The sequence below is a fragment of the Oxyura jamaicensis genome, chromosome Z (assembly GCF_011077185.1).
Source record: "Oxyura jamaicensis isolate SHBP4307 breed ruddy duck chromosome Z, BPBGC_Ojam_1.0, whole genome shotgun sequence".
NCBI classification, from domain to species: domain Eukaryota; kingdom Metazoa; phylum Chordata; class Aves; order Anseriformes; family Anatidae; genus Oxyura; species Oxyura jamaicensis.
The window spans coordinates 70,554,326-70,567,541 of NC_048926.1; the positions used below are offsets into that span (position 1 = coordinate 70,554,326).

General features: G+C 38.3%; 1 protein-coding gene across 5 annotated transcripts; it reads left to right on the plus strand.

Annotated features, from left to right (window-relative positions):
• The first annotated feature begins 231 nt into the window (after positions 1-231).
• LOC118156638 (RNA exonuclease 1 homolog) lies at positions 232-10,959 on the plus strand. 5 transcript variants are annotated; one of them, XM_035310796.1, is made up of 10 exons: positions 232-498; positions 744-806; positions 1,323-1,469; positions 1,844-1,951; positions 2,513-2,586; positions 2,829-2,939; positions 3,214-3,329; positions 4,738-4,876; positions 6,170-6,290; positions 8,994-9,098. In XM_035310796.1, exons 1-10 carry the CDS (start codon positions 288-290, stop codon positions 9,002-9,004), a joined length of 1,101 nt encoding a protein of 366 aa, XP_035166687.1. In that variant the 5' UTR covers positions 232-287; the 3' UTR covers positions 9,005-9,098. The 5 variants fall into 5 exon arrangements, with proteins under 5 accessions (XP_035166687.1, XP_035166688.1, XP_035166686.1 ...); XM_035310795.1 differs by lacking the exon at positions 8,994-9,098 and adding an exon at positions 10,011-10,959 and having other exon boundaries at positions 237-498; positions 1,359-1,469; XM_035310794.1 differs by lacking the exon at positions 8,994-9,098 and adding an exon at positions 10,011-10,959 and having other exon boundaries at positions 238-498.
• Positions 10,960-13,216: the final 2,257 nt, after the last annotated feature.

The window sequence follows — 13,216 nt, forward strand, 5'->3', positions numbered from 1 at the left end:
TTGTTTGTTTGTGTTTAGGACCAATATTTCAGCCTTTTCAGGAAGCAGAAGTTAAAATGTACTGGATCTTACACTTTTCTCATGTTATCAGTCAGGTGCAGTTTCCCACCTGCAAAAACAGTTTTCTTAGCACTGCTAGTTATCTTTTAATATGATGTATGTTAGTATGAGAAGGGATTTTTTTTTTTTTTTACAAATGCATTTCTGTGTTTTTTGTTGTACTTCAGATTTAGGACACTACCTGAATGTGTGTCCCTTACATGTAGGTTCAAAATCTCAGGTTCTAGATGGCAGTTCTTCCTGTGTTTGGGGTGTGTGTGGGGGGAACCACAGCCAAACAAAAAATGAACACCAACCACATACAGTACCCCACTAACACTCAGTCTTTCTTTTTCATACAGGCCCTGGTAGAAGAGCGATCTATTTATGATCGTTGTGGCAGTAAAAACATGTACTTGAATTTTGCTGTAAAGACACTGAAAAAGCTGAGAGATCATGGTAGTTTTGCTTTCAATGAAGATTATTAAATGGGTTGCATGTATAGAAGTTAGGACTGGAGAGGGTTTACAAGGATAATCTAGTTTCTTTTTAACTGTAGAGATTTCTGATTATTTTCTTCTTCCTTTGTAGAAGTATATCACCAAAATAAAAAGTATGTTTTTATTTATAAATATCTGCATAGGACACTAACAGGAAATCTGAAATTCAGAAAAAATGCTAAAAATATCCTTTCCTGAATTCAGGGCAATTTAGTGACATCAAGATTCCCAATGGTGCAGGATCTGTAAAGTCAGACGAAGAGAAAGGTAAAGAAAGGAGAATGGAGATGTTGGTTCTGCACTTTAGCACGTAAATGGGCTTATTTCAAAATGAAAATGTTGGAAGTGTGAAAATGTTGTTCTTTTTTTGGTCAAGTTTTATCCGTTAGCTGCTACAAGGGTTCCAATACAACTTTCTGTTTGAGGTTCTTTGGGGAAAAATACTGAACTTACGTTTGAAAAGAGCACATCCTTTGGTGTTGCTTGCCTAGCCTTTCTGGGATACCTAGTAATTTACCATCTCTATTGTTTTGTGCCTTTGTTTTAAACAATTCTTGACCTCTGATAGCTTCTAATTGCTTTGAGGGAAAAGCATATAATTTTTGCATGTAAAGCAAGGTGCACATCTTCCAATTTCAGTTTTAATTTATTTTGGAAGTATTGGGGTATTTAAGTGCTGCTTGTATTTGATCTAATATTGTTTAAACTCTGGGTTGGTTTATTTTTAGGGTGTTGGAGTTTGTTTTTGTTGTTGTTTTTTGTTGTTGTTGTTGTTTTTTTCAGTACTCACAGGTGGTGTTCTGTATGAACTTTTAAAAGATTACCTTCTAACTGAGCAACAATTGAATGAAAATAACTTCCCTCGACCAAATCCTGAAAGAAATGGTAGTGCTATATTTCATGGGGTTACAAAAAAAGCTGTTTCAGATAGTAAGTATAAAAAAATTGAATTTGAGTCATTGTTACACAGGAAACTGAAATATGCATGCATACAAAATACAAAGTAGTTTCATACTTAGTGCCTGGACCTCAAATGACTTCACAAGCTTTTATAACTAAATCATGATGCTTCATCAGCACAGCAGCTGATCTTGCACGTAAACCTGACATTCTGAAAGTGCTGGAGAGGAGCTTTATTTATTTTAAACTCATGGCAAGTCTTGGGAGACTCTGCTTATATATTGATATGCTGGTCTTGCAATTACTGCATTGAAATATGAAAGTTAAATGAACAGTATTTTTCATCTTTTTTTCAACTTGCTGACAAGCTGGTGAGGAAATACTTTTTTTTTTTTTTTTTTTAGATTTCGAAAGAACATGTTGTAGGTGTGGTGATGTATTTACTGTTAGTTCAGGAAAACGTAGACTTAAAGAATGCAACTACCATTCTGGTAGAGTATTGGAACAAAAAGGTAAGTATTCTTTGGTATTCAGTCTTTGTGGAAGCTGTTACAAGTCATGACATCTCATCTCAAAGCTGAATAAAATCAGAGTAAACTCTATTGCACAGTGTTCAGGTGAGGTACATTCTGCTGTCCTCTAAGTAATCTGTCTAGTTTCTGGAGCTTGTTTTCTCTGTATGTGCCATAACTTCAGGGAAGTTGATGTTTATAAAACCCCATGCAAAGAAAGAAGAAAAATACTGCTTGTGTGGCCCTGTATTGACTTCTAAGTGAACCTTGTCATCTTTTCTAAGACTTCTTAAGTACTCAAACCTATACTAAATGCTTCCCACAGTAAGAACCTCATAGAGAATATTACAACTTTCTCCCATTTGTTGGCATTTTCTTTGATTTACAACCTTGTATTGAGATACAAGTGGTGTAGCACCATCTTCTTGCAGGCTTACCTCTTTCCATAGTGCAGTCTCAAGAGAAAGTGGAAAAGGAGTAAGGGTGCTGATTTTTTTTTCTTTTCCTTGCCAGTGCCATTTGCTGCAAAACTGCTCCACTTTAAACTTTTATTTTTGACAGTTCCTGGTGGCTTGGAAAAACGCTATAGCTGTTGTGAGGGAATAGTTGGGTCTGCTGGGTGTCAGATTGCAAAGGTAGGATTAATGTTCTTTAATGCAGTATCTCAGATTTCCTTAGTGTCCTTTTTGACTTGAAGCTGGGTTATAGCTTTCTTGCAACTTGGTATAAGATTTTTTGGGTTTACTTGCCTAAGACTTACTAATTTTTTTGGCACCTACTGACAAGAAATATATATGCTCCTTAGAGAAACAGACTGTCAATTTAATTAAGATAAGTTTAGCAAGCCTACATGTAAACACTAATGAAAACTTTGCAGCTTCATGTTCATGATGGGAGAAAGGAGAAGTTGGATGGCTTTGTGAAGACATTAATTAAATCACCACCTTCTGATAGAAACCGTGGTATATATGCCCTGGACTGCGACATGGTATGAAAAACCTGAAAATTTGGTTCAGTTAAAACTGTATTGTTACTTGTGAGGCAATTTCCTGGGTGTAGTAGTTTGGTCCTCATAGCTCTGAGAGGCCTGCAGAACTCTGGCTGGTTACTGTAAGTGAATGGACCTTCTGTGTTAAATATGCATCGAGCAAAGCTGTTTGGATTTCTTGATGCTGTAGCTGGTTCTACGTTTTGTACAGCCATATACTATAAGGAAACATTGGTGCAGAATAAATGCTCATTAAATTTATTTTTTTCTTCAGTGTTATACAACCCAAGGCTTGGAACTTACTAGAGTGACAGTGGTTGATGATAAGCTACAGGTTGTCTATGATACGTTTGTTAAACCTGATAGTGAAGTTGTAGACTACAATACAAGGTATGCTATTCCATCTATACTACTTGAGGATTAGACTTCCTAAATTGGCAGATGTGAAATTCAGATGTAAGCAGAAACCTGCATCTCTTAAATGCCTATTTTTTCAAGTTATACAAACTGAAGACTTTCAGTCAGGAATGAGGCTTTCATTCTTGCAGGCTCGATTTAAGAAAGACTCTTCTCTTTGAACAATTTGTTTCTACACTGGAGACTCCCCACCTTCCTTCAAAAAACAGAAACAATCAAAAAACCCACCAAACACCACCACAACGCATTAAGTTTAGCCTCCCAGGACTTGCTTCATTCCCTAAGAATAAAAGCAATTTCATCTGTTTATCTGTAAATGTCTCACTGAAGAGCAGTATAGTCATAAGCCATCTAATGAAGCTGTAAGACTGTTGTCCTGGTTTCAACTAGGATAGAGTTAATTTTCATCCTAGTAGCTGGTAGGGTGCTATGTTTTGGATTAGGATGAGAAGAGTGCTGATAACATGCTGATCTTTTAATTGTTGCAGAGCAGTGCTTACACTAAACCAAGGACTTTTCAGCTTCTCACTCTGTCCTGCCAGTGGGCAGGCTAGGGGTGCAGCAGGAGCTGGGAGGGGACAGACCCAGGACAGCTGACCCAAACTGGCCAAAGGGGTATTCCATACCATCTGACAGCATGCTAAACAATGTATAGGGGTGGCTAGCTGGGGTAAGGTGCCAGCTGTTCGGGGATAGGCTGGACATCAGTCAGTGGGTGGTGAGCAATTGCATTGTGCATTGTTTGTACGCATTAGTAGTAGTAGTACTATTATTATTATTATTTTCCTGTCCTAATAAACTGTCTCTATCTCAGACCACAGGCTTCACTTTCCTGTTTCTCTCCCCCATCCCAGAGAGGGAGGGGGGAGGGTGAGCGGACGGCTGTGTGGTGCTTAGCTGCCAGCTGGTTTAAACCACAACTACTATACAGTTTAATAAGATTCGGCTGTATTCAACCCACTTACATTCTGTCCTCCTACTGGGTCTTATTTTTGAGATACGGAAAAAATAATGTTTTAGACTCCTGTTAGTTTCTTGAAGTCCTGCAATTGCTCTGAGAAGAAACAAGTTTTGAGTCTGCCTGTAAAAAAAATTTAAAAAGAAATGGTGGAGAGCCAGCATAATGTGTGCCTGCTTCTTTGGCAGCAATAACAACTTGCTCAGAGACCTGTTTTCAGTCTGTGCCTACAAAATAGGCTCAACTGCTTGTAGTGATAGAGTGAAGTTGAACAAAGCTACATGATATTAAATTATCTCATACAATCTAAATGAAAAGGAGGAGAATGGAAAAAATGCCTTATCAACTAGGGTTAACTTTAGGTGCTAGGGAAACATTTATTACCTGTCTCTGTTAATGAAGTTGTTCTAAACCTGTCCTTAGATTCTCAGGAGTAACAGAGGATGACTTGAAGAATACTACAACAACTCTTCAGGATGTACAGGCGATACTGCTGAACTTGTTCAGTGCAGATACAATTTTGATTGGACATAGTTTAGAAAATGATTTGTTTGCTCTCAAGGTAAAATAAGCTGTTTGAAGCAGATTTTAGGAGTTTACTTGTCATGTTATTGTGTTATAATTACTTTCAAAAATAATATTGCATTTCAGCAGACTAATACATGAAAATGAAATATACTTGATTGTACATGACAATTGTACTGAAGATAAAATTACATAGAAGGAAGAAACATAAAGCTGTGTCATGGTAAACTTCTGACACTTGGACTTTCTACTCTGCTGTTTTGTGCTTCTAACTAGGCAACCATGCATCACTACAGAATAATGATATCCTTATTTTTTTGTGTTGATAGAAACCTGAAATTTGTTGCTTCCTGATATTGCTGAACTTGTGACTGCAAAACTGTAGGAGGCACACTCAAGTAATACCGATGTATTGCTCTTAGAATCTCCATAAACAACAATGCTGCCTGTCAAGTAATCACCTTAGCTGCCAGAAATACATGGATTATGCTATTATATATCAAAGGTAGCAATATTCCATGAAGAACACAATCATCTGCAACCTTTTCTCAGCCTAGAGAAGAAAAGGCTTATGGGGGATCCTACCAATGTCTCTAACTAATAGAAGGGTGGGTTTGAAGAAGACAGAGATAGGCTTTTTCCAGTAGTCCCCAATGACAGCATAAGAAGCAATGGGCACAAACTGGAATGGGAACACACGGGATGCCCTAAGGGTTCTGAACATCAAGAAAAACTTATTTACCATGTGGGTGACCAAACACTGACACAGGATGCCTAGATAGGCTGTGGAGTCCTCCTCTGTGGAGGAAGCTTCCTGGACATAGTTCTGGGTAAGCTGTTCTAGGTGGCCCTGTTTGAATAGATTGTTTGGATGAGATGATCCCCAGAGGACCTTAACAACCTCAACCTTTCTTTGATTCTATCATTATTACTAGTGAAGGAATTAAAAATTTCATACTAGTGAAACCACAGAAGCATAGAATGGCTTGTGTTTGAATGGACCTTAAAGATCATCTAGTTCCAATGCTTCTGCCATGGGCAGGGATGCCACCCTCATATATACACAACTAACAAATGTCAATGCACAAACGTACAGCAATCGCTGTACAACACTATTTTTCCACAGAGTTCTTGCACCACAGTTTGCTGTTCTGTAGTGATCAGAGCAACATAGGACGGATGAGATAGTATTAAGGGCTTAAAGATTGGCTTGGGTGTATTATTCAGAAAGTAAATAATTTAGATCCTTTATGTTGTTCCTTTAAATAAAAGGAGGTGCCAGACTGTAACTGGATATGTTATCGTTGATGTGGCCTTTGCTCTTTTCCAGCTGATTCATGACAAAGTAGTAGACACATCGCTAATATTTCCTCATCGGTTAGGTCTGCCTCACAAAAGAGCACTTCGGAGTCTGATGGCTGACTACCTCATGAGAATTCATCAGGGTGATGGTAAGAGCACAGATTTTTACTAAGTAATCAGTATGTTGTGTCATGAAGCGGTAGACAGGAATAACCCAGGAAAATTTAAGAAAAATTAATACAGTTGCTGTAATTTAAAGCTTTGTCTTGGGTACGTTTGTTCCAGTAACAGTAAATGCAGAGGATGTACCTGAAACATAAGGTGATCCACTTGTCAAAGTGGTCACCATATAGAAGTGTTATAGTTGCTTTGCCTTGTAGAAGGGACATAGGAAAAAAATCCTGAAGGTAGTGTGAAGAAGCTAACCTCTATTACAGATTCGGTTGCATAATCAAGCTGATAGAAGAACACTTTAATTCAAATACTGTTTTTTTTTCAGTACTAAGATTAAACTTCTAGGCTGTAAAAGACAAATGAATAAGCCTAGTCTACGCTGCGTGTATAATACTTAGGAAATGGTACATTTGACAGATGTATTTTGCGTTGACCGTGAACAATTGTTTTGAGTCTGATCTTACATACTCAAATTTAGTTTCTTCTAATGAATTGACAGTTGCCTGTTTGCACTTAATTGTTCTCCAGAAGGCTTCACTGATGAAGATCTATTCTGCTAATGTGTCTTATTTGCCAATGGAATATATAAATGGTAGCAGTGAGCAAAACTTGAGAGCTTTTGATGGAGGAGCTGGGTTTTGCAACTGAAAGCTTGTAACATCTTCTGACTTCCTTTGCACTAACACTCTTATGCACAGGACTGTGGTGGAAATGGAGAGAATGTCAAAGTTATTTGTACAGAATTTTAGATGGCTATCTCAAATAGTAAAAACTGCCATTTTCCAGACTGTTCTGTTGGAGTCTGGATTTAATCATTCTTTGATCACCAGTGAGCTAAATTTGAAATTTAACCTATAGAGCTGAACAGCTGCCATTTCTAGAAAAAATAATCCTGACACATAACTTCCCCTCATTGTGTTTATGCTGTTTTTTGTTTGTTTGTTTGTTTGTTTGTTTTGCTGCTGCTTTGTCTCTTACAAGAGGAAAATAACTAAATTGAAATTTATCTTTTTCTGTAAACCCAGGGATTGATAGAGTGAAGCACCCTTCCCTGTCTGAAATCAGTAGGTCTCTGATGATTTAACTTTCTCTGAATTGAATTGATGGTTTGACTTCTCTTGAATATCCCAGAGTGGAGTTTAGCAAGAAAACTGAGTAACTAGGAGCGTCATTTTAAAGGTTCACAACTTCAGTATTTTTGGTGTCCTAGTCAGAAGAGCTGCCATTGCTGAAGTACCTTGTATTACAGAATAGCAAATACTTGATTTGGCTGGGAAGCTATGGTTTTAATTACTGAGTTTTGCTAGACTGCTTGAAAAAAAAAAAAAAAAGACAAACACCTGTCTCATGCAGGCTATACTTCCTTGAGTAGTTAAAATAGCATCTGAAAGATGGAATAGTAAGTCTGGGTTGTGAAGCAGATGCAACTTTCTCTGACAAAAGATAATAGAGGGTCTGGAAAGCTCACAGGATTATGACTCCTCAGTTTGCTTCTATGGCTTTTTTTAATATGTCCAGTCTTTACAGAAGCTGTACAAGTATAGAATCTTTTGCAGAGATATTTCATGTATTTGCATTGACATTGGTGTGTTATGTGAGTGCTTTCACCAGCTTGACAGTCACAACTGTGTGTAAATTATGTTTTCATTGGGAAGGAAGTATACCCACATACACATTCAAGGAAATGCTTCACTGTATACATACTGTATTCCAGTATGTATACGTACTGTATTCCAGTATGTATTTGAATTGCAACTACAAGTCTGAGGATGTTTCCTTTTGAGTCTAGGCTGCTATATATGGAAAATCTCTGGCATTTAAGTTTTACAAGAGAGAGCTAGAAAGTGGTACCTCTATTATCAATTCATCTTTTGTTATGATAGCACTTAAATCCTCTGCTTCTTTGGAAAATGGAACACTGTAATTAAATTGAAGAATTATTTTGTCCTTACTGTCAATGTATTGTATTTTTTGTTGTTCTCCCCTGCCTGAAACATATGTGGAATCAGTGCATTAATGCAGTGCTATAATGCAAAGAAGCCATACTGTTTGCCTGTTGAGCCACTAGCTCAAAATAGAAGGGGGATAGGATTTTTTACCACCTTCAAATTAAAATGCTGAACTTTATGATGTCAGGTTTTTTTCCACAACTATTTGGGTTTCTGAATCACCAGCCCACATCCCAAACCTGTTTAATTGACATAGAATCATAGAATATCCTGAGTTGGAAGGGACCCATAAAGATCATCAAGTCCAACTCCTGGCACCGCACAGGTCTACCCAAAGGTTTAGACCATGTGACTAAGTGCATAGTCCAATCGCTTCTTAGACATCTTCTGTAACTTTATTAAAACTTCTACTCTTGGAATCACAGAATCATAAAATGGTTTGGGTTGGAACGGACCTTAAAGGTCACCTAGACCAACCCCCTGCCATAGGCAGGAACATCTCCCACTAGACTGGGTTGCCCAAAGCCCCATCCAGCCTGGCCTTGAACACCTCCAGGGATGGGGCACCCACAGCTTCCCTAGACAAGCTGTTCCAGTGCCTCAACACCCCTATGGTGAAGAATTTCTTCCTTATGTCTAGTATAAATCTACCCTTTTTTAGTTTAAAGCTGTTATGTCTTGGCCTATCACCACATTCCCTGGCAGAGTTCCTCCCCAGCTTTTCCCTAGGCCTCCTTTAGGTACCAGAAGGATGCTATATGGTCTCCCCAGAGCCTTCTCTTCTCCAGGATTTAATTTGCCTTGGTTTAGCCTATTTAGGATTTAATGGGGTAAATGATGTACACAAATTCACATCTCTCAGTTTGAAACCAATTTCTCTGTATGGAGTTGGCTAAACACAGTAGTCTATTCTGTACTATCCTAGACTTGCTAGAGTCTAATTGCTTCAATAAGCAGCTTTGGCTTTCAGTAGGGAGTGCACAGAACTTGCATGCTTAATTACATACATAATTACATTCTGTTATCCTGATGGCAAACATTTTCTTTCATTGACTTAATGTTAGGAAGGGTATTCTGGTGCCTATGTAAAGTGACAATTAATGAATTAATTGTTAATTAATAGTTTATTTGTGCAGCTATCACCACTTTGCAGCCAGAATGCATTGAAACCTTGCTGCTGTACTTCTTGTAGTTATAGGAATGGTATAAAATATATGTAGCCTTGTTATTTTAAATTGTTATCTTTGAATAAACATGTTCTTAAAATGTATATCCATATATAATTTAATTCCTTTAACACCATTTTGTTCAGATATTGTGGGCTCTTTCACTAGATCTTTGTCTCTGAGGAGAAGATTACCATCTAGTTGTAAATGTTTGTCTTCAGTTGCTCTTTCAACTTCTGATTTTGCAAAAGATTTTGAGAGGCTGACTTTCCAAAGACAGTTATCAGTTATGTTGGATGCTCTAGTTTACTAACCCAGGCTCAATTGCATATTGAAGCTAGAGAATGTGGCAGGAAATGGAATACTACCAGACAATATTGAGCTTTTAGACACATAGTTATCTTAAATTCTGGTAGCAAGAAGTTGCACCAAAAACTGTCTGGATGCCAGGTACTGTTCTAACATTATTCACAGTTGTTCAGCTTCTTAATAAACAAATTTACCATTATTCCAACCATTATTTTATAAAAAAAAAAAAAGTGTAATCTGACACTTGTAATATTTTTTTATTCTCCCTTAGTTGATGGCCATAATTCCAGTGAAGATGCAATTGCATGTATGGAACTAATCCTCTGGAAAGTAAAGGAGGACAATAAAAGGAGAAAATGATAATGATTTTGGCTTTGAAGGAACAGGATGGTGGGACTAAAATTCAGCCTTGATTTGACTCACTAATGACTGTAATTTGACTCTAATGCTTCAGTAACGATTATTTTTTGGGTGTAAAAGAGGGCAGTGGGAAAACTTTAATGTGAAAATCATACTTCATCTACTTTTGACACTTAAGATGTACAGCAAAGGACATAAGAAATGCACAAAATACAAATAAGATACTCTATGTAAATGCTTTTGTGTTAAATAGCAAGTCTTTTCTGTTAAAATAATACTTTCTGTAATCATCCTTACTACTGTGTGTAGCTGTAAACTATCAGTCACAGTGACTGAAAACGTTTGTTTAAAGTTGTTGAGATAATTTGATTTCTTCTTGTTCAGTCTCTGGCAAATAAAGCTTCAGTGCTCTAATTTCTGTTGTGCGATGAAAGCTTAAGATTTGTTTTCTTTCTCTTTCTCTACCTGCTTCTCTCCACCCATTTGCTTCCTGAGAGAGGGAAAATAAACCTAGTCAACTTCAATGAACTACTATGTTAATTGACACAAAAAGGCATAGTACTAGAAATGGGATCATTTATGGAGCATAATAAACTGGTCTCTTTAATAAAAAAAAAAAAAGACCCTTTTCAACTGTGAAAACACATTGTGCTTTACTGGCTTTATTGGGGTTCCTAAAAGCACAGTTATCTCAAGAAATAAACATGCTTATTGCTTCAACTAGAATTGGACTACACTAAGCTGTAATTCCTTGCCTCCGTCTTAAGGCAGAATTCAGCATCTGCTACCTTCACAAAGGGATGTAAGTTCTAGATTTTAAAGTCTTGTTGCAACTTCTGTGTGAAGGAAATAAAATAAAAAGAAAATGTACAAAAATGTGTGATTTTACAGGACCATAAAGATGAAGATATGCTTTGCATTAATTCCTGAAAAAATATTGTGTGGGTGGGGAAAATGGTCTTGACTGAGGTCCCTGTAACACGAGTAGCGTAGAGAAGATCTTGCAGTTAACAAGGAGTAAACTGCATGACTCCTTCATGCAGTTTACTTCAGATTTATATTGAAGAAAAAAAATCAATGTGCTTGCTTTTTATGTTTTTTTCAGTCTCTAGGGCATGTCTTCTGTTCTGTGATATACTGTCAGGTAATAACCTGTAGTTAGAAGTAGTGTTGCTTGTTAATTGTCCTGTCTTCAATACTCACACTGTGGTTTAAAACAAACAAACAACCTTACTACAGCTTACAGAATGGCTTTGAAGGTTTTTTTTTTTTTTTTTTTTTTTTTAGGAGGATACACTTGATCCTGGATCCCGGCACTCCTAGCTTTGAAAGTAGGTCTTTTTTTGTGAAGATTGCTGTTATTATTTGGTTTTGAGTGAATCTGAGGAATGAGATGAATGCCTACTCTATAGAATTTGTTACTCTTTGTTGGTTGACTAACGCAGGTTTCTCTACTGTTAGCACTGACCAAGCTGATAACTCAGACTTTATAGGCAATCTAAAGAACATCCATTGTCTGATTTGTCCTCTTCATACCGTTTTTATGTAGTTGACTATTGATAAAAATACTATGCACAACATGTCAAAGAATTTTTTTATTTTTTATTTTTTTTTGTAAAATTGGCAAAACAGGACAATCCTCTGATCCTGGAAGTAATGAAGTTTCACCAAAACTGAAAGGTGTTGTGAATGGAGAAGCAGGTAGGCTTAAGTCATCTTTTTGCTGCTCTAAGCACACTTTTCCCCGTGTATATTTATGACAGACTTTACTGCAAAACGTGACACAGCATCTTCAAGAGCCCGAATTTTAGCTCATTACTTGTGAGATGTGGGAGACTTGGCGTGGTCTGCAGTTTGGAGCGGCTTGCTGAAGCTTCTGCCTCCCACCTATATTGTATGTTGTGCTGGTAAGGGAATATGTGAAATAGCTCTGAAGTGTTATAAGGAAACGTAATGGTAAGTTTGCTACATTTGAGGATTTTGATTTAGCAATCCAAACTGCTCCAGGCTGTTTGTTCCAACTATTGTTTAATCTGAGTTCCCCTGTGACCGAGCAGTGGCATTGCACGTGGTAATGGCTGATCAGTACATGGCTTAGAATCACAGAATGGTTCAGGGAAAGACCTAATGGTGTGTTGGAAGCAGGACTGTCACGTATCAGCACAGGAAGGGAATTAATAGTAACAGGCAAAACTTGTATTGTTGAGCTAGGCCTATGTAATTTAGTTGCTTTATCTGTGCCTCTGTTTATTTTCTGCATTTCCTCCTTCTCCAGTCTTTCAGAGATCACAGAATAGCTGAAACTGGACTGAATCTTGGGAGATCATCTAGTCTAGCCTTCTGCTTAGAGCAAGGCTGCATCCAGTCAGGTTTTGAATCACAGAATCACAGAATTTTGAATCACAGAATCACAGAATTGTAGGGGTTGGAAGGGACGTCAACAGATCATTGGGTCCAACTCCCCTGCCAAAGCAGGTTCCTCAGAGCAGGCTGCCCCGGTAGGTGTCCAGACGGGCCTTGAATATCTCCAGAGAAGAGACTACACAACCTCCCTGGGCAGCCTGTTCCAGTGCTCTGTCACCCTCACCGTGAAGAAATTCTTTCGCATGTCGGTGTGGAACTTCCTGTGCCCCTTGTCCTATCCCCACAAACCACTGAGAAGAGGTTGGCTACATCCTTCTCTCTCCCACACCTCAGGTATTCATACACATTGATGAGATCCCCTCTCGGTCTTCTCTTCTCCAGGCTGAACAGACCCAGGTCTCTCAGTCTTTTCTTCATAGGGAAGATACTCCAGGCCTCGTATCATCTTTGTGGCCCTCCGCTGCACTCTTTCCAGGAGGTCCCTGTCTTTTTTGTACCGGGGAGCCCAGAACTGGACACAGTACTCCAGGTGAGGCCTGACCAGGGCAGAGTAGAGGGGGAGGGTCACCTCCCTTGACCTGCTTGCCACACTCCTTTTAATGCACACCAGGATCCCATTGGCCCTCTTGGCCACCAGGGCACACTGCTGGCTCATGGTCAACCTGTTGTCCACCAGGACCCCCAGGTTCTTCTCCTCAGAGCTCCTCTCCAGCAGGTCATCCCCCAGCCTGTACTGATACTTCTGGTTGTTCC

Excerpts from the sequence above, each read along its gene's own strand:
- LOC118156638 (XM_035310794.1), top strand. The coding sequence starts at position 288 with ATGGCAGTTCTTCCTGTGTTTGGGGTGTGTGTGGGGGGAACCACAGCC. Across the intron at positions 499-743 it reads GAAAAAGCTGAGAGATCATG|GGCAATTTAGTGACATCAAG; the intron begins GTAGTTTTGCTT and ends TCCTGAATTCAG. Across the intron at positions 1,952-2,512 it reads TAGAGTATTGGAACAAAAAG|TTCCTGGTGGCTTGGAAAAA; the intron begins GTAAGTATTCTT and ends TATTTTTGACAG.